This window comes from Meles meles, chromosome 2 (assembly GCF_922984935.1).
Source record: "Meles meles chromosome 2, mMelMel3.1 paternal haplotype, whole genome shotgun sequence".
NCBI classification, from domain to species: domain Eukaryota; kingdom Metazoa; phylum Chordata; class Mammalia; order Carnivora; family Mustelidae; genus Meles; species Meles meles.
This window is the reverse complement of record NC_060067.1, coordinates 33,408,734-33,429,235: the sequence shown is the minus strand read 5'-3', so window position 1 is coordinate 33,429,235 and position 20,502 is coordinate 33,408,734. Positions and strand designations below refer to the sequence as shown.

The 20,502-nt window shown below is 38.2% G+C and overlaps 1 protein-coding gene across 4 annotated transcripts in view; it reads right to left on the bottom strand.

The window, feature by feature from the left end:
• Positions 1–20,502, bottom strand: part of ATP8A1 (ATPase phospholipid transporting 8A1) — a 228,671-nt gene that overhangs the window by 112,547 nt on the left and 95,622 nt on the right. For all 4 annotated transcript variants that reach the window (XM_045988323.1, XM_045988314.1, XM_045988331.1 and 1 more), the window contains 5 exons: positions 18,241–18,313; positions 15,879–15,984; positions 14,342–14,424; positions 9,865–9,914; positions 5,213–5,282 (listed from right to left, as the gene is read on the bottom strand). In XM_045988323.1, the coding sequence (XP_045844279.1) occupies positions 5,213–5,282; positions 9,865–9,914; positions 14,342–14,424; positions 15,879–15,984; positions 18,241–18,313 (382 nt within the window). The remainder of the gene's footprint in view (positions 1–5,212; positions 5,283–9,864; positions 9,915–14,341; positions 14,425–15,878; positions 15,985–18,240; positions 18,314–20,502) is intronic.

The following is a 20,502-nucleotide window of genomic DNA, read 5'->3' as shown; positions in this document are numbered from 1 at the left end:
TATGAATTTCTTTTCATTTTTCAGTGGTGGAATGGGGGGGGGGCAAAGCAAAAGGAAATGATAATTTCCCCTCATGGCTCCTTTCGAGGAATGAAAGGTGTAACTTATGAACCCTATTTTTTTTCCAGAGGCTAATGACATCTTCAATGAAATTAAAATAGGACATTTTAAAACTGAGAAAATCTCTAAAAAAAATTGAAGTCATGAAAATGAAAGTGATAGGGAGATTAAATTCTGCCATGTGGCCAAATTTTATAGAGGAAGACACTGATGCTTAAAACAATTTTTCACTTTCTTTATAGTATCAAGGAAAGGAAGAGACAGAATGTGGCCTTCTACATGAATTAGATGTTGTTTTTATTTTTTATTTATTTTTTAATTTAAAAAAATTTTTTTAGAGAAGATGGTATGTTTTTATTTTTATTTTTATTATTATTATTATTTTTAAAGATTTTATTTATTTATTTGACAGACAGAGATCACAAGCAGGCAGAGAGGCAGGCAGAGAGAGAGGGAGAAGCAGGCTCCCTGCAGAGCAGAGAGCCCAATGCGGGGCTCGATCCCAGGACCCTGGGATCATGACCTGAGCCGAAGGCAGAGGCTTTAACGCACTGAGCCACCCAGGCGCCCCAAGATGGTATGTTTTTAAAGGACAAGTCACAACTGGCCACGCTTACATGCGAGAAATAAATACGTAAAAATAATCTCTCACCCAAAGTAACACTGATTTATTCAGAGCGCTACATCAAGTAGTTGGTTAGGACCTTGTTTAGGACTTGGTTCAGACCAAAAGAGGTTTCTTCACAGGAACTAAAGCACGTGTATCCCCTAAGATCAGACTCAGAACCTCAAAGACTCTACATTTGCAGGAAATCCTAACTTACTTTACTTATGGGGCGTCCCCACCCTCAGCAAGGTAAGAGCGGAAAATCGGGCATGAGGGGACGTTCCCGCGATGGCTTGGCTCAGTCAGTGAAAAGCCTAGGGCTTCAGGAGGGGTAATTCATCTTAGGTCAATTTTTACTAGAAAAGTCGTTTTCCTATTCATCTTTTAGACTCAAGTTCCAGTGCAGCTCTGTCCTCACCTCCAGGGTCTTGCACGTGGCAGCTGATCAAAAAACATGTGTCACGTGAATAAAACACCAGACGTAGTCCTCAGTCATCCTGAAGCATACACAATTGCCAAATAAAGGATGATAGGATGAAATGCAAGCGCCAATAGTAAGAAGGTAGCGAACAGAAAAGAGGTCCGACATCCTAATTTAAGCACTGCAGTCTACACCGAATTTATCTAGGTAATCTTGCTACCAAGCTCTGATCTTGCTGTCGGTTTACCCAACATGGAAAGTCCTTTGGCCCCTGTGATCTGGGACATTTGCTAAAATCATCGGACAGCTGTACACGTAAATGCAGACATTTTCTGCGTTCATGTGTGCCATTCGGATTTATTCTTACTCTGCCTACGATGCGGTGGGGAACTGCTGAACATAACTGATTTCGGATGTGGTCTTCCTGATGTGTGGCACAGGATGTTATTCGGGGGGCGCGTACTTAGAAACTGTCAGTCACTTGAAGGTCCCTAAAGCACTAAGTGTGATAGTCAAGTTTCTAGTTTTTCCTCTGGTCTATAAACACTGGGGGGAGGTTTTTTATTTTCTGGAATAAATTCAGATTTTATTGGTGTAAAATGTAACTTTTCTTAAATTGGCTATTATTGCAGACATGAACTGTGTATTGTATATTTTTCCTTTTTTCATGTGAAAATAATAAAGCAAGGCAACCTCATTGCAGAAAACCTGGAAAACAAGGAAACAACAAATCATACATATACATGCACACGACCTAGCCATCACCTCTCTGTGTTATGTTCTAGATGAACTCTTCTGTGCTATCTTCCAATTCACTAACTGCACCCCTGCCCCTTCCACTGTTTAGAGTTTATTCCAACTTCTGATGTTTTCTTTAAAATCTAGGATTTCTAATTTAGCTTACACATATCCCCATCCCCTTTTCTTTTTGATTAAAAATAGGTACAATTTTTTTTTTTTTTTTTAAATCATGTTGCACTGGGGCGCCTGGCTGGCTCAGTGGGTTAAAGCCTCTGCCATCGGCTCAGGTCATGATCTCAGGGCCCTGGGATCGAGCCCCGTATTGGGCTCTCTCCCCACATTGGGGGTAAGCAGGAAGCCTGCTTGCTCCCCCACCTCAACTCTGCTGCCTCTCTGCCTACCTATGATCTCTGTCAAATAAATAAATAAATAAATAAATAAATAAATAAATAAATAAAATCTTTTTATAAAAATAAATCATGTTACACTAAGGCATCCTGGGTCAGACTTGTCTACACAACTGATTTCACCCAAAGTGAATTCATGTCTGGTTGTTTATGTGCTTGTTCTCTTGGGCATGAAATTTCCTCATGTGTCTCTTAGTTTTGCCCTACTTGTGGACACCCCAATCTAGTAGTTTTATGTACTCCCCCAGCAGAGCTGGCATGAGCTTTTCTGAGTCCCTTTTCCGGATTAGGAAGCTCACCACCATCTCAGGCATCAGAGAGGGGAGGCCGGCTCCCATCCACATTTTACAGAAAGCACTCTTTGCCCCCACTGGCTTACAGAAACCAAATTGTAACCACTGCTCCCAGATCCTGACCCTAGGACTCCCACCCCACTCAACTCAAGACCGTGGTTCAGTGTACCACGCTGATTTTCTATTCCTACTTGGGGCCTCAAAGATGTTTATCTTGTTTTTAAGCCTGGCTCTGTATTTCTGCTCTCTTGTTATACTGTATCCATCATGGTCATGAATTTGGAATAGAGGAGATACATCAAAGTTTGGGTGGACTGTGTCAACTTGACCGGAAGGTATTAGCGCTGAAGCCTTAACTGACTCTTACTATTCAAGTCTTCTGTTGTACACGTCCCTGCTGATTCAGTCCACCAGGGAATCAACACTCAGACTCTCTTCCCAATTCCAGTCTCTCTTTTTAGATCCTTTACTCCATACATTTAGCCCTCCTCTCTTTCCATACAATATTTCCTCCTTACATATTCTCACCAATCCCCTGCTTTTACCTTCCAGCTACACTTGTTAATTCCTAAATTTCTACCAGCATCCCAGGTTCCTTCCCCAGTGAAATGCAAGCATCTCTGCCTCATGGCCCAGATGTAGCTCCCAACCCTCTATCACGGGAGGGGGTACCCCTTCATCTGCTCAGCAAAGTCCAAATCGGATAATAATCCTCGATCATGGTTTCCCTTATCACCCAAATGTAATCAATTATTAAGTCCTAAATCTCTGTTTTCTTATTCCTCTCTGCAACTGTCTTGGTTCAAATCCTTATCAACTCTAGGACTCTACTCAACAGTATCAATGGGGAAGTCTGTATGCATCACCGTTCTGCCTTGAGTCATCTTCCTAAATGGCATCAGAACAGTTCAGAAAAAAAAAAAAAAAGAAAAAGAAAAAAAAAAAAAGAACAGCTCAGAAAAAAGTACAAGCTCTTGCCTATGGAAAAAAACGCATGACCTAATGCATGTCCACCTTTCCAGCCTCGCAGGTACTCTTCTCAGCCAAAGTATGTGCAGTTCTCAAATGTACCTTGTTTTACATGTCTCTGCCTTCTTAGTGTTCAACGATGTTTCATAGCCAACGTGGTAGTGAGGGGAAACAATGCAATAAGCAAGTTAATGTATGCAAACTATCTCCGTGATTATTCAAAAAGGAAGTCCGATGTTTTTATTTTTTATTCAGTGCTTTAACTGCCCAAACAAAGGTTCTAGATGGAAGATTACTCAAGACTAAAGAAGGATGTGAGTTGGATGCAAAGTGGACACATAACTATTTAAAGTTAAAAGTTCTCTTTATTCCCTTACCACTAAATGCTACCACTGGAATGTGGAAGAGTTTTACAATATACCTCAATTTTGTAACCTAAACATCTCTTTATATAGAGTTTCCTGACTAGGCTTAGTGCCTGGCAAGTGTTGGGTCTTAACTTCCTTTTTCCAAAATCCAGCTGAAAGTCTCGTAGGTAAAGTGCACACAGTGAATAAATACTAGTTGCTTCAATCAACAACGAGAGGAATTCTAGAACTAAACTTACGAGACATCATGAAAAAATTCTACCAAAATTCTTTAAAAGCAAGACAATAAAAAACTGTATTTCAATGCTTTAAAACCATAGCACTGAAAAACATTTTCAACAAAAATTTCAGTAATAAGCTTTGGTTTCCTAATAAGTACTTCCAAGTTTCATTTAATAAATCAAGGTTGTTGGGGTGCCTGGGTGGCTCAGTGGGTTAATGCCTCTGCTTTTGGCTCGGGTCATGATCTCAGGGTCCTGGGATGGAGCCCTGCGTCAGGCTCCCTGCTCAGTGGGGAGCCTGCTTTCCCCTCTCTCTCTGCCTGCTTGTGATCTCTGTCAAAAAAAAAAAAAAAAAAAAAACTTAAATAAATCAATCAATCAATCAATCAATCAATCAAGGTTGTTGATTATATTTGAAATTGTAAAGTTCCAGGTTGGTAAGTTACCTGACTAGCCCAAGCGGACTAGGTACCTGGAAAAGATAATTCAGAAGGAAAATAGTAATTGTAGGAACAAAAGGAGGCCCTGGTCTGCTGACTCCTTATTTTTCCATGAGTGTAAACATATTTTATCTAGGAAAAATCACTATGAATGTCATATTACTGTTTCTGTCAATATAACCTGCCAATATACCAAAACCAAGCAATAGTTAGAAATTCTTTTATAATGAAAACAATGCAAGACAAATAGTAATGACCATAGAGCAAATAGTAATGACCATTACAACAGTAAACGGATCCATTCCCCCCCACTGCCGCTTCTATGGACTTTAAAAAATTACATTCAGACTGGTGTGGATCCCTATATTTCTACTACAATTTCAAAGCATTTTCTGATTTAATTGTCTTCTAATGTTTTTTATAATATAAAACTCAAATACTATGTATCAAAATTGAATTATATAAAGAAGCTAGGCCAAATTTTTTCAAAGCACCAAATTTACCCAGAAGGAATTCCGCATTTCGCCAGAAGAGGCTGAACACGATTACTATAAAATACCAAGGAAAGTGGATGTCAGCAACTTTATGCTAAACATCTGTGTTACATTTCCATAGCAGAATGCTGAACATATACATTATAAACCACCATAAATCAAAACTGTAAAAGACAAAAATAAAAACTTACAGCTCCTTTGCAGTAAAGTCGTAACTTCCCGGATGGAGTGCGAACAATCACAGACATTCTTTTTCTCGCGCTGAAAGAGGTTTTCCATAATGTGTCATCATAGGGAGAATATGCATTTGTGTGTTTGTCATGCCTCACATACTTTAATACTCACAGTGAAAAATAAACTTTACTGAATTATGAGCCCTCTCCTTCCACATCTACAAACCATCCCCTGGGTGTGTGGTTTGGGTACCTTTAAAGGTTACATTCTGTTTTTTAAGGCACTAAGGTACCATCTGCTTCCCTAAAGGGATAATTTACAAAAAGGACCCTGGGAAACGTGCAAGAGTTAGGACCCACCGGGGCAGGAGAGAGTTCTGGTTCAATGTTTTCAGGTTTTAAAAAATCTTAAAGTCAGTATCTAAGATGAAGTTTATGTTATAGCTTTGAATGCAAACAGAAATAGTCATGCATTTTAAGTATATACCCAATCGCACAAAGAAAGGCAAACACGGGCACTTTAAAACTGACGTCAGCATTCAAGACGGTTATTTTTCAATGATTTCTAGCAAACCACTGGCAGCATATAAAAAATCTATCCGTATTACCAAGCTAAGCTGATGAGCACAAGCGTTTGAACCCTGTGTTGGCAATATGAAAATGTTAGTCAAACACACAGCATCTGTCAGTGCCTTGACAGAGACGGCAAGGAACAGGGAGTAGGACAAACTGGCAGAGCCCTGCCTAGGATACGCCTCATTTGGAACCAAGTGTGTATAAGCATTCTCTTCAGAAATGGGGGGGGGGGGGGCCAGGGAAGGGACTTCTCAAGTGTCTGTATCTATTTGTTTTACCTTGCAACATTCGCTAAAAACGGAGATGAGTCCAATACAAAGTAGCCAAGATACAGCGCCCTAGCATACAGCCAGGAGCTTCTTTCTGAGGCATCTAGAAATATTCAGTCCTCTGTGTTTCCAACTCTAATCCCCACTGCACTGGTTCCTCTGACTGCCATCCCTGCACTTTCAGAATACAATTTAATTGGGCCCTCTTTGCAACAACATTGTACAGTTTATATTCTGTCTCAGCCCTTCTTGGTGCCTCTCTTAATCCAACTTTAATGAGATGGTCCCAAGCTCTTCAACTTTCCTGCTCTTCCCTTCTCTTGGCAAAACTCCCAAGTCCTGGGTAAATGGGAACCCTTTCTGTGGCATCAGAGTGGAGAGAAGTCTCCCTGTCACAGAGCTTAGGAAATTCATGATCCACAGTCACTTGTGTGCTCCCTGCTGTCTAGCGACACGCCACCTCTAGTAAGCTTTTCTCTCTCACCGTCTGCAGGACTTGGAACACCTTCTCCATTCTCCAAGTCTTTAATGTACCCTCATCCTCCGGACCCTTGGAATTTTTGCACTTCACTTTGATGGAAGCCTCAGACGAGAAATTCTCATCCTTTCTGCCATTAACACCTACACATTCATGCATTTCCCTGCTGGGCATCCTCCCCTCTGCCTCTTTTCCTGATGACGGAGGAAGTATTTCCTTTCCTCCCAGAGACCTTCCCTTCCCATGTGCTGTGAACCCCCGCTCTTTCTCAGTAACCTCACTCCTAAAGTTATGCTGCTCTCCACTGAAAGTACATCATCCCCTTCTTCTCTCTTATCAGTATTTAAACACATTGAAGTCTCTTGCCTATGAAACTCAGCCCAAACAACCCACCCTCACGGAGCCACATCCCTTTCACAACTCAACCCCAAGCAACCACTGTATGCGTGGTCTCTGCTTACATCCCCTGTGCGCCCCCTCTGTGTGCCACCCCCAGAGTCCCCCGTCATTCCCACCTGGCTTCTCTCCTGACCCTTCCAATGAATGGTCAATCCAGCAAACACTTCCCCCCTTCAGCTCACCTAACCTTGCTGCGGTCTCTGACACAGACGACCTCTGTCACCTCGGGGAGAAAAAAAGCCTCTTCTCCTGGCTCTGCGTGGTTTCCCTCCCTTTACCCTCCACAGCTCTAACCACAAAGCAGTCTCCTTTCCTGATTCCTCCCCTTCTAATCAACCCTTAGAAGTTAGAGGTAGTCATAGCGCCAATCCTCAGCCTTTCTTGTTTCCCTCACCCCACTCTATATTTTATATTTAGCAGATCCAACTCATTTTTGTGGCTTTGATCACCATGTACAGGCCAACAACGACCACATTTAGTTCTCAGCCACGGGCTTCTCTTTTGTGGTCCGGCCCTCACAACCACCGCCTAGCTCTGACACTGGTGTGTATCTCATCAGCATCTCAAACGTGACGATTCAATCATCTCATCCTGCACATCTATTCCTCTTCCTGTATGTGTCATCTGTGTGAATTGTCCCTCTACCCACCCAGCTGTTCACACCAGAGACGCCAACCCCTCCCTCTTTTCTTCTTCCACCTCCCCGTCCATCCCAAAGGGCCCCTGACATTCTTCCAAAAGGTATCTGGAGTCTATCAACTTCGCTTTCTTTGTGCTACCATCATCCTCGTCCAAACCACTAATGCTTTTTCCAGACCCTCTTTGAAGACCTCCATAGTCACTTTTCTCACTTTCATCCTCACGCCCACCCCCATCACTGCATCCTGAGAGACCCTAAACCCCTAACTTTGCTTTATTTTTCTTTGTGGTTCTTCAAGGTATGTGTTCATAAACAAACATACCCAATGCTAATTGATATACTACTTAAAATAATTTGCAGGTATAATGCAAGTAGACTTAGGAAAAACAGCCACTTGGACATGAAAAAAATGGTGGGGGATACATTTTGGAAATACCTATTACAGTTACTCATCAACCTCTCATGCATTTTCCCTTGAGCCTTCCAGTGCATACAAGTAAGGAAAACAGTGTTTAAATAATACATTGGAAAGACCCTGTTATTTTTTATATTAACAAAGGCATGTGTCACTCCCAACAAGTCAACAACCAAAGTTGGCACTGAAAAGGAAATGCCTTTTCTTATTTTTTTTCCAGTAAGCTATGTGTTTTTAAAACTTTTTTTGTGTTTATGTAAATTCCAGTTGGATAACATACAGTGTAATATCAGTTTTAGGTGTACAATTTAGTGATTCAATACTCCCATACACCACCCAATGCTCATCACAAGTGCCCTCCTTCATCCCCATCACCTACAGAACCCAGGCTCCCACCCACCTCCCCCTGGTAACCATCAGTTTGTTCTTTATAATTAAGTCTGTTTCTTCATTTCCGTCCCTCTTTTTGTCCCCCATGATCGTTTGCTTCGTTTCTTAAATTCCACGTACGAGTGAAATTTTATGGTATTTATCTTTCTCTGACTGACTAATTTTGATTGGGATAATGCTCTCCTAGTTACACCCATGTCATTGCAAATGGAGAGATTACATTCCTTTTTACAGCTGAGTAATATTCCACGGTGTGTATCTACCACATCTTCATCCAGTCCTCAGTTGAGGGACACTTAGGCTTTTCCCATAATTTGTCTATTGTTGATAATGCTGCTATAAACATTGGGGTGCATGTGTCCCTTTGAATTAGTATTTTTTGTATCCCTTGGATAAATACTTAGTAGTACAATTGCTGGATCACAGAGTAGTTCTATTCTTAACTTTTTGAGGAACGTTCATACTGTAGGAAATGCCTTTTCTAGTCAGTGTACAATCTTGCCTTATGGAGGAGAAAGTTCAAGAAGGTAAGTGAACACTTATTTCCTTAAACAGTAAAGTGTTACTTACTGCCTGTGGCCTGACCTTAAGTGTCCTATTGTTAATGGTGATGCAGTCTTTAAAGACCATCCTGTCTCATCCTGTCTGTTAACAGAGGCCTATTTGCCTCAAGAGTGTATGAGTTTGGAAATGACGTATTCATGCAAAAATAAAAAGCCAATCTCCTAGACATATTGCTGATTGTTATTTGAAGGTCTCTATTATTTAGCCTTAAAAAATAAAATTAAGGGGCGCCTGGGTGGCTCAGTGGATTAAGCCGCTGCCTTCGGCTCAGGTCATGATCTCAGGGTCCTGGGATCAAGCCCCGCATCAGGCTCTCTGCTCCACAGGGAGCCTGCTTCCTCCTCTCTCTCTGCCTGCCTCTCTGCCTGCTTGTGATCTCTCTCTCCGTCAAATAAATAAATAAAATCTTTAAAAAAAATAAAATAAAAAAAATAAAAAAAAATAAAATTAAGTAGGATAAGCTCCTTGATTTCTGCTTTTTCCTACTAAATGGTAACTGGTTTTATACCTGACAGAGAGATGGGTATGGTTTCTGAAATCCCAAAGATAGATAGATAGACTGCTGGGTTCCTAACTCTTGGTAGGGATTCAGTACACATAAATCCTGTTGTCTCTAAGTATAATGATGTTTCCAGATCACCAGCCATGAGAATCCTGGTCCTATAACCCACAGTTGTGATGCAGACCTGCTTTATTCAAAAATATTTTTATGGTGCCTCTAGGAGTCATGTCTGGCAATACTCTGAAGATAGGTGTTTATGATTTCTTAGCTGCTATGATAATTACAAGCTATAATGCAGATTTAAATTAATATTTATTCTAAATAAGTTAAGTTAAAAAAAATAAAGCATAACTTTCTAGTTACTTAAAAGGGAAAGAACAAAAATATGTAGGAATTTATCTTACGGATAGATACAAATCACAGAGCAGATGTCTTACCTGGTGAATTCCAGAACATTGAGTAATTCGTATCTTTCTTCTTGCCCCAACTATGAAGGAAAGGAATATATGATTACATCATGTTGGAAGTATTGTGGGCTTCTTGGAAATAAACCCTATGCATGAAGTTTTAATATAAAAAATAACACACATAAAGCATCCCTTCTGAATACATTCTGTTTAAGCGAATTTATTAACTTTCAGGTTAAGAGGGAAGGCTGAACATACACATTTAATTTCTGTCTTTCCCAAAGCTTCACTAAAACGACAGTAAACACTTTAAAAAGAAAGCAGCGTACAATGGCAGGAAAATAAGAAAAGAGACAATAGCACCAGAAATTTGGAAGCTGGAGCACAGATCAGTAGGTGGTATCTTAGCAGATCCAAGAAGGCTGAATGCTACAATGGTCATGGGAAAATCTAAGAACCCACCTGACTTGTACCATATGATCCTTAAGTGGTTTAAGGATATGAAAAAGTAGATAGCTCTAAAATTGTGAGGTAAGAGAGGGGCCTAAAATGGGGAGAACTGGGTAAGATCCACTTGAAAAGAGCTCTCAGCACTGGCCCTTCCTTTGATCTAGAAGAATCTTTTGTCTAGAGTTGACCAGCACAGTTGAAGTCATGGCATTGTTATATTCATATTAAATGCTGGGCCCCAATATCTTAACCTACTCAGACCTTTCCGGGTGGAAATCTGGAGATTACTCTCTGGGGAATTCATTAAGCCTAAGAGAAGTCTTAAGGGTACAGACACCATGAGTTCCCAAACGAATCTTCCAGACCACCCTACAGTAGAGCTCACTGTAGTCAAAAATCCCCCTCAGGCTCTGAACCACATCTGCTTTCAAGTTCCTTCTTCTTAACCATGAGAGTACCAAAGATGAACAGACATCTAATGACACTCACATCGAACAGAGATATCCAAAACCAACAGACAAAAGCAATTTGTAGGAAAAAGAATTCAAAACAAAATTTTCCGTGGACCAATGAAGTTTCAGGTTTGGGTTTCCTGATGGGCCCAAGGGTCTGGTGGGTGGGTCCCGGATGCCTCTGCACATAGTATCGACACCAGACTGAACGGGTTTGTCACGTGTCATTTCCTGCTCTACCTTGGAACCAATTACTGTGGCTTCCTGGTAGCCTAAAATTTTTTGCAGGGTTTTACACCGTTGGAAATACTGCCGCATAGGCCAGCATATGCTCCTTAAGGGGACCTATGCCAAAAATGTGTGAAAGAATAAGACTGTTTATAATAACTCTTACGCTTTTATGAGAAATACTTACACCCTAGTTGGTGCTCTTTGGTGGTATGGGAGGAGACTGGCCTTATTATTCTGCATATTGCAATTTGTGTCAAAAACCCAGTAGAGTCTATCAGACATTTCCATTTGCAAGGGCTACAGTAATTAAATGCTACTCTTTCCCCCTAAGTGGAAAATGAGAAATTTTGGAGAACAACATTTGAAAGTTGATATTTTACTTTTGATGAAGTATGCTTTCTTCCAAAACTATATTCACTGCAGATGACTGTTTGAGACCATTTTATATTCTGGTAAAAACTACAGTTTAACTAAAGGCTTGTAAATGCTTTGTAATTAAGCACTTTGTTAAATGCTTGTAAAAATTTTTAAATGAAGATTTCAAAAAACTATCATTATTTCTCTCAGGGAAGTAATATGACGTACATGAAACAAGAACAGGATACTATTTAAAAGAAATACTGAAAGAACAAAACAAGCTGCTTGAAACCAAAAACATGGGAGCAGAAATTCAACAAAACAAAACAAAACACGAATAGAAAGTTAAGAAAATAAACCTAAAGAAAAATTCCAAAAAGCAGAGCAAAAAGTCAAAGGCATGAAAAGCAGGAGTATAAAAGCTAAAGATTAGTTCAAGAATTCTAAAGAGGGCAAAAAGAGGGAGGGAAAATTGAATTATTCAAGAAAAATTTTCCAGAACTGAATTTTCCAAATGGAAAAAGGCCCACCAGTGCTTAGCACAGTGGGTTAAAAATATTCACACTAAGGTACACTGTCACAAAATGTCCAAACTCTTGGGAGAAAGATCCTACAACCTTCCAGAGTGTGGGGGAGTGGGTAGGGGCAAGTCGCAAAAGATGTGGAATCCCAGTAGCTTCTGATTTCTTAATGAGGTATACTGGAAACCAGAAAATAGTGGAAAAATCAAAGTTTCTAAGGAAAATAATTTCTATCCTGTAATTCTATATTCATCTGGACTATCAATTAAGTATAATGGTAGGATGGAAAATGTTTAGACTTAAAGGACTACAAAATAAATAAGCAAGTTACTCCCCATGTATCTTTTCCCAAAAAGCCACTAAAAAATGTATTCCACAGAAGTAAAAGAGTAAACCAAGAACAAGACAGACACGGGATTTAGAAACAAAAGATCTAACACAGGACAGAAGTAAAGAAAGTTTTCAGGAAGATGAGAAAGCAATTCCAGGATGACAACCATGAACAAAATGGTGACCTATCAACCAGTGTGTCTCAGAGCCCTAGAGTCAAGAGCTGGAGAGGGTTATCACTAGTGTGCCCTCTGTTCCCAGAATGACTTTTAATCTGAAGAAACAAACATGAAATGTCTTCCATCAAAACAGGGAAGTTCACCAAGAAAGAAGATTTGAGACACAGGAAATAGTCCCATAGAGAAGAATATCAAAAGGGATTCCATGTGCTGTAGAAACAGGCCTTAGAACAAAATTGACACAGACCGAAAAGAATGGTGAACTTGTAGAGTCGTGGATGGGCGTGTCTCAAGGTAAGAAGTGCCAACTGATAGATCACTTGGTGTGACTTAGTACACTTGGAGTATGTGTACTAAGAATACATGGGGGAGCGCCTGGGTGGCTCAGTGGGTTAAGCCGCTGCCTTCGGCTCAGGTCATGATCTCGGGGTCCTGGGATCGGGTCCCGCATTGGGCTCTCTGCTCGGCGGGGAGCCTGCTTCCCTCTCTCTCTCTCTCTGCCTGCCTCTCTGCCTACTTGTGATCTCTCTCTCGCGCACGCTGTCAAATAAATAAATAAAATCTTTAAAAAAAAAAAAAAGAATACATGGGAACAATCACTAATAGGTAGAAAGAAAATTAAGCAATTGAAAAAAAAGATAAGGGACTTATCTTTAGGAAATAAAGGAAAAATTTTCAGGAAATAATTTCAATCAGGAAACATAAAATTTAAGAAGAGAAAAAAATTCCTGAATACAACAGTGTTCAACTCTGAATACTGGTACAGGCATAGTAACAAATACTAAGTCATGATTTTTTTTAGTGAGACGCAACTTATATACAATAAGGTACACAGACGTTAAACAAACACACAGTTTGGCGAAAACTATGTTTTTTTCCAATGGTTTGTTGGTGTAACCACCACCGCCATCGAGATGTAGAACATTCCCATCACCCCATAAATTCCTTGTGCTCTCCTCTGATCCATGTCCTCACTGACCCTAAGACAACCACTGTTCTGAATTCTACTGCCATGATCGCTTTTGTCTGATCTTGGGAGCATGCGTGCACTCCTTTGGGTCTAGCTTTGTCGGCTCGACATGACGTTTTTGAGACTTATCCATGTTGTTGATGAATCCACAATTCCTCCTTTTTTATTGTTTGGATAGTCCACTGGAAGTGTATATCACAATTTGCTTACCCCTTCTCTTGCGGATGGATGTTTGGTTTGTTGCCAGTGTTTGACTACTTTGAATAAAGCTGCTGTGAACTTTCCATTAGGTATCTGTTTGTGGACACAAGCTTTCATTTCTCCTGGATAACTGTGAGTACAATTGCTGGGTCAGGTGCTTGTTTATCTGTGTTAGAAAACTCTGAGGCTTTCCAAAGGGCTCATGCCATTTCACTTGTCAACTGACAACACATGGGTGCTTCATGAGCTCTCTATTCTCATTAACATTTGGTCCGGCCCGTGTTTTTAACTTTAGCCTTTTTTGGTGGGTATGGATACAGCACCTCATTGTGATTTCAATTTGCATTTCGCTAATGACTAATGATTTCTTTTTTTTCACGTGCTCAGTGGCCATTCGTATTTCTTTTGTGAAATGTTTGCTCAAGTCCTTTGTGTATTTTAAAAATTAGGTCTGAATACTTGTTTCACTAAAAGCTGTAATGTAATTATAGTAATATATAGTCATATAGTAATATATATAGTCATATAGTAATATATATTCTGGGAAGGGATAGTGAATCAAGAGAGATAAATCCTCATTTAACATAACAGAAGACAAAGTCACTAGATGTGTTCAAATGGGGGAATGAAAACAGATATCATTCATCACATATGTTTTTGAAAATAGATTTATAAATGTCTGAAGAATGAGATAAAGTGGCGCTCCTTGGGCAGGGAACCTCTATTTTATTATGTTCCTTTGATATTGTTTTATCTTTGAAGTTATGCACATGTCACTGCTTTGATGAAAAAGACACTTAAAAAGAAATAACTTACTGAGTCTATAATCACTGAGTCCGGTGTTCTTCCAGTGAAAACAAAATTCAGTTGCTTGGCTGCTCTGACCAAAGCTCCTTCATCTGTTTTAGGAAAAAAGGTGAAAGCAAATACATGGTGAGGTAAGATAATCACCCCTCGTAAAACAGAACTACATCACTACATTTTTTATTGAATTTTAAAAGAGTTAAAATTCTGTTTATCCTGGTCCCTGTTGAAATCCATTTCTTTTGAAATCATATGAAGTTGCCAAAGGAATGAGAAGACTCATCTTAAGGATCTGAGACTTGTATGGAACCAGGAGTCATATTTGACTGTTAACACACCTAAGAAGGGTAATTTAAATGTACCATTGGTCCAGAATATTCTATAAAACTTTTTTCTCAAAATAAATGCACAAGATTGTCTTACGTTTTATGCTTTTCCTTGTAAACCACTGAATATAGAGAAATGCGAATTGAGGATTCAATTTAAATGGATATAAATGCAAGAAGTTGCACATTTGAACTACTGTAACACTATGTGCCAACTCCACTCAAAAAAGAGAGAAACTTGGACAAAGGGAAAAAAAAGAAAAAAGAAATGGATATAAATGAACTGATGTTTGTTTTATTATCTATTACTTTCATCACCATATTATATCAAGCTTTCTTGTTGCTGAGGGCAGGGATAATAAACAGTCACATAGGGTCTATCCTAACAATATGAGATGTAATATTTCTTCTGCTTTTTAGGAATCTGGTACATTCTGCAAGGTCACAGGTGCTGGTTTAGAATACAGTTAAAACACTAAAACAAAGTTCTTTAAAGTGTGTTCCTTTCCTTCCTATTAAAATCTCATGATCATCAAACTGTCCAATTTTACACTGAAAATAAGTTTAAAATTAAGCCTCAGCATTAAATATTGATAAGCATGCTAATACATATTTTATGGCATCCCTTTCAAATGGTGAACTTTCTTCATCCAAAAGCATATGCAACAAGCTCCCTGATTATCATTTCCAGAAGAGGAAAACAAAATTGTTATTTCCAAAGAAGGGAGGAGACTCTACTATGTGTATAAAAAAGTACTTTTTGTGTGAATTTTATTATTCCAATTTCTGTACAATTTATGTCATATGCTAAAAATTATGTATATAAGGTTATATATTTTATTTTATTTTTTTAAAGATTTTATTTATTTATTTGACAGACAGAGATCACAAGTAGGCAGAGAGAGAGGAAGGGAAGAAGGCTCCCAGCTGAGCAGAGAGCCCGACGCGGGGCTCAATCCCAGGGCCCTGGGATCATGACCTGAGCCAAAGGCAGAGGCTTTAACCCACTGAGCCACCCAGGCGCCCCAAGGTTATATATTTTAACATATATATATTTAATTATGAAAACTAGGTTTTCTAATTAATAAATACATTTTTTTAATTTAAAAACATAACTTGGTTATTTTACTTTTTCAAATTAAACTGTTTTTTTTTTTCTAGATAACCTCAAATTTCAGAACAATTTTCCACTGGAAAATACATAATAATTCCTTCCTTTGTACCTGGAGATGCTGCTTGGTAAATAATCTTATCACCTTCTCGCTCTGGTACTGCTGTGTGACAAACTGCCATCATTGTAAGAAATTCACATATTATAGGTGCAGTTGGCTGTAAGAAAGAAACACACAATTCAACCCTTTTCATTTAAACATTTTGACACTAATGACAGCAAAATTACTTATGTCTATTAAGACTATAGCTGCACAGCATTGAAGGTGTGAGGTTACAGACAACAAAGAAGCTGATCTCTGATACGAGGAAAATATATTTTTAACTAAAATCATTCATTCTTACACTCTTTCATTCATTTTCCCAAACATTTACACAAAACAACTTGGTGTGTCAAATGAAAATAGCACAGTGAAAAAAGGTAGATATGGTCAAATCCTGTTCTCAGAAGACAGGAGAGAAATTCTAAAATGCTCATTTACCTGGATCTAATTCCTGACTAGATTCAAACTTTTGGCATCTGATCCTACTGGGGTTCCACCATTTTGTGCTGGGGTGATGGCAGAGGATTCCTCTGTAATGCCTTGTCCTTCTCTCTCCACAAATGATGACCTTAACCTGATACATGTTTTACTAAATAAAAATAATTGCTTGAGCAATTGCTGTGCATAATGGGATGGATTCTTACAGCCTGAGGAAGACATAGAAGTGGATCTTTTCTGCAAGGAACTTAGAGTTTATAGGAGAAAAGTAGCCAGATTGATTTCTTTCTTTCTTTCTTTCTTTCTTTCTTTCTTTCTTTCTTTCTTTCTTTCTTCCTTTCTTTCTTTCTTACTTTCTTTCTTGTGTGTGAGTGTGTGTGTGTAGGCTTCACCCCCTGCACGGAGCCCAGCTCGGGGCTCAAATTCATGACCTCAGGATCAAGACCAGATTTGAGATCAAGAGTCAGATGCCTAACAGACTGAGCCACCCAGGTGCCCCAGAAGCCAGATCTTTTAAATTAAACATCCTGCTGTTTGGCTCCTGATGAAGATAAATATCAAATAAAAAATATTCTTTTATGCCCTTGGACTAAAAAACAAAACAAAACAACAACAACAACAACAAAAAAAAAAACAAGTGAAGTGATTGGGAAGGTAAATCACAACATTATTTGAAAAATCTGTTTTCAGGTTAGAACAGTAGACAAAACAGACATAGTCCTTGCTGTGTGAAGCCTAGCTTGTGGGGAAGACAGACACAGATAAATACATAAGTATTTACTTATAGTATGAAAGGACTATAAAGGAGAAAATGTGCAAATATCATGTAATGTGATCTGGGCCAGTCTGTGGTTATTCTCAAGATAATGTGAGATTTAAGCTGCGATTTTAGCCTCACGAAGAACTGAGCCAAGGGTTTTGCATCAAGCAGGGATCAGGTAAGACTGAGAAGATCCTATAGAAGGAAAGAATGAGGCGTGTTTGAGAAAATAAAAGCCAGTGTGGCCTGAGGAGAAAGAAAAGAGTGGAGTGGATACAAGGAGACTGGTAAGGGAAGGCTGGCAGTGGACTCGGGGAGGGAAAGTGAGAATGAAGTAAAGAAGATATTTCAGATATATTCTAGAAGTCACGATTGACAAGGGCTTGGCCACTCTATAGAGGTGAAGATGGATGGAAAAGGAGGTACCCAAAGCAGCTCTTAAGTTCCTGGAAAGAGAATTAAAATAGGTAATGGAGCAATCCAAACCAGAGAACGCAGAGGGAAGAAGTGATCTAGGTCTTGTGGATCCTGAACCTCATATTCTATAGAAGGTTTGCTTAAGAAGAAAGGATCCCAAAAGTACCTGTAAGACACCTTGCTAGAGCTCCACCCCGCCGTACAGGTTAGTAAGCCACCTGCGCTCAAGGAGCATGTTTTGAGGCAATGAGTTTGAGTGTAGGTTTTGATATATTGAGCTTGGAGTGATGATGAGAAAAGGTTCTGGGATTAAAACTCCAGGAAGCCATACCATTTGATCTGATGGAATTTTTATTAAGTGTCAGTAACTTCAAAAGTACAATGGTCACACTGGGTAGAAGTTTCCAGAATTCTTTTTGTATAGATTGGGGACTGGCCAAACAGATAGTCTGAAATGGTGAATAGTGAGCTATTCTATCCAGATAGAATTCTATTAATTATTTAATATAGGATACTTTGAAAAGATAGAATATTGATAAATAAGAATTTCAAAACTAAATTCCTAATAGCCATGAATTTGTGTGGGCCAAGTAAAAAGGATTTAAAAGTAACAGATCTGGATAAGTATTAAAAATGATCATGAAACTAAAAAAAAAAAAAAAAAGAAGAAGAATATACAAACATGGAAGATAATTCAGAGAAATACTCATTAGCTTTCACTCATCAACAAAAAGATAATGGTTTTATGTTGCTTACGTGATTATTTTGGAGGTTTTCCAGCAATGATGTATCACTAAATGTTTTTTCGTCTCCAAACTGTGAGCTCTGCCTGAAGGGGAAAATGGAGCAAATCTGGTTCATTTATATAAGCCACTGATCTATTTGTCACTTATTTTTAAATAAATCATTATGCCTGCAAACCTTTAATAGATTAAATATAATTTGGTCTGCATTTCTAGATAAGATACCATAGATTTCATAACTGCATCATACATTATTTTCAAACATTCTAAAATGTGATAGACTTCCGCAGTGTAATAAAAAATAGTATTTTATAGCTCATTCTTCTGCAGTGGAATTACACTGTAATCACATGAAGCTTAAAAAGATTTTTAAAAAAGTAACAACACTGCTAAAATACCTGGAGGGGAATTTCTATTTCCATAATTTTTTTCAAGTTTTTAGAATTTGAGAATAAAGTTATAAAAAAATCAATTCTTTTACTTTAGCCTATGAGAAACCTTTATTTGTAGAGACTAACCCTACATGATTATCATATGGAACATAAAAATATGAGCAACAAGCTTTATATACATCTTATCAACATCTATCACTAAGAAATATCTGATATATTTATGTATATATCACATTTGTCCTGCATATGTAAGAACAAATCATAAAAATGTATGGGATTTTTTTGGTGTTGGGATTATATTCAGATGAGCAAACACTTATGTACTTCACATGAAATAAATGGAGTCAGAATTGCCTCTGTAATCTAGTTATTACGAATCTCATGGCCATGCAACTTAATATCAAAATGTTGAGATTAAAAGGAAGAACATAGAACATAACATAACATAAGTGGGAATGTCAAACCCAAAGGCTATACTTTGCAATGTTCAATGAAAATACATACATCTAAGCTTTTGTGCATAGAAGAAAATTCTAGAATTAATTCACCAAGGAAAGATAATGTGCTCAATACTAAGTAACTGTAGCCCAGAAAGCTTTTGATCATAATTTTTAGTTACAGAGTATTATCAATGCCAGCATGCCAAATACCAAGAGTTTCGTATCTCTAAAGCCAGCAGTTTGAAAGGAAGAAGAAATCACTAAAGAAAAAAAGAATCTGATATAATTAAACATACACAGTATCAATGAAATATAACCAAAGGAGGAAGTTAGAAGGTTTATAGTAAGATACATCTTTATTTACATGTAGCAGTTTGATCTACTAATTCTGAGAACTGGAATATAGTACATCTTCATTAGAATGTAGTAGTTTTGAATTCTCAAAACATCCCCAGGAAGCAGAATAAACACATCATTATTTCTTTTCCTCTAGTTTTAAAGATGGAGGGAAAAATCCAAGACCTTTTAAATGACTTATCAATGGGAACACAAAAATTGGCATACATTTCTCCTCCAAATACTATCATTTCTTAAAAATAGTTTATTAATGGGGCTCCAGAAAGTCTCCCTATTATTAAAATGTATTCATTAATGGTTCTTAGTTATACATTCCCACTTATTTGTTAGATAAATTGAAATGTCAAAGAATAATCACAGTAACATCTTGCATGTGGAGGTCTATTTTCCTTCCAAAGAATTCCAGACTAAAAGCCTTCACAAATCTGAGGATATGTCTTATTAATCTCACCAGAAACCCTTTTATCTCATAAATCAGTTACCATAATTGATATAACTTTCAAATGTATTTGTAACAAATAACACTAGATATGCAACTGAAATCTTTATATGGACACATTCCACCCTCCATATATCAATGAAGCTTCTACCATGAATAATGTTAAATAAGAACTCTTCAGTCAGAAAGTGACTTCTTCTCCAAGAATCCTAAGAACCATAAACCACTCATCTGCTAATCCACATAGCCTGGATTGGATAACTCAGGCATGGAGCTCTCAATAACCCTCTCTGAAATCTTCTAAGATGTTCACTTTTAGTTATTGTAAACAGATAAAATTAAGACACTCATGTCATTTCAAAATAAGAACCAACTGTATTAAAAGTGAAAGTGATAATTTAAACTTAGTTGACAAAACTATGAATTTGCAAACTGCACACAAATACAAATGCAAGCCAACATCAACATTTTGCTTGATTGTTTCCATCGAAATTCTTAAGTGGCACTTATGAACACAAAGAGACAAAAGAAATGATGGTGTTTTGCAAGAAGGAATGGGATAGAGAGGGTAACATTAAGGTGAGGAGAACGAGGAGCAAGTAGTCTGTACAGTATAGATGGTAGTTTCTTGTAGGCTAGTTTAAAAA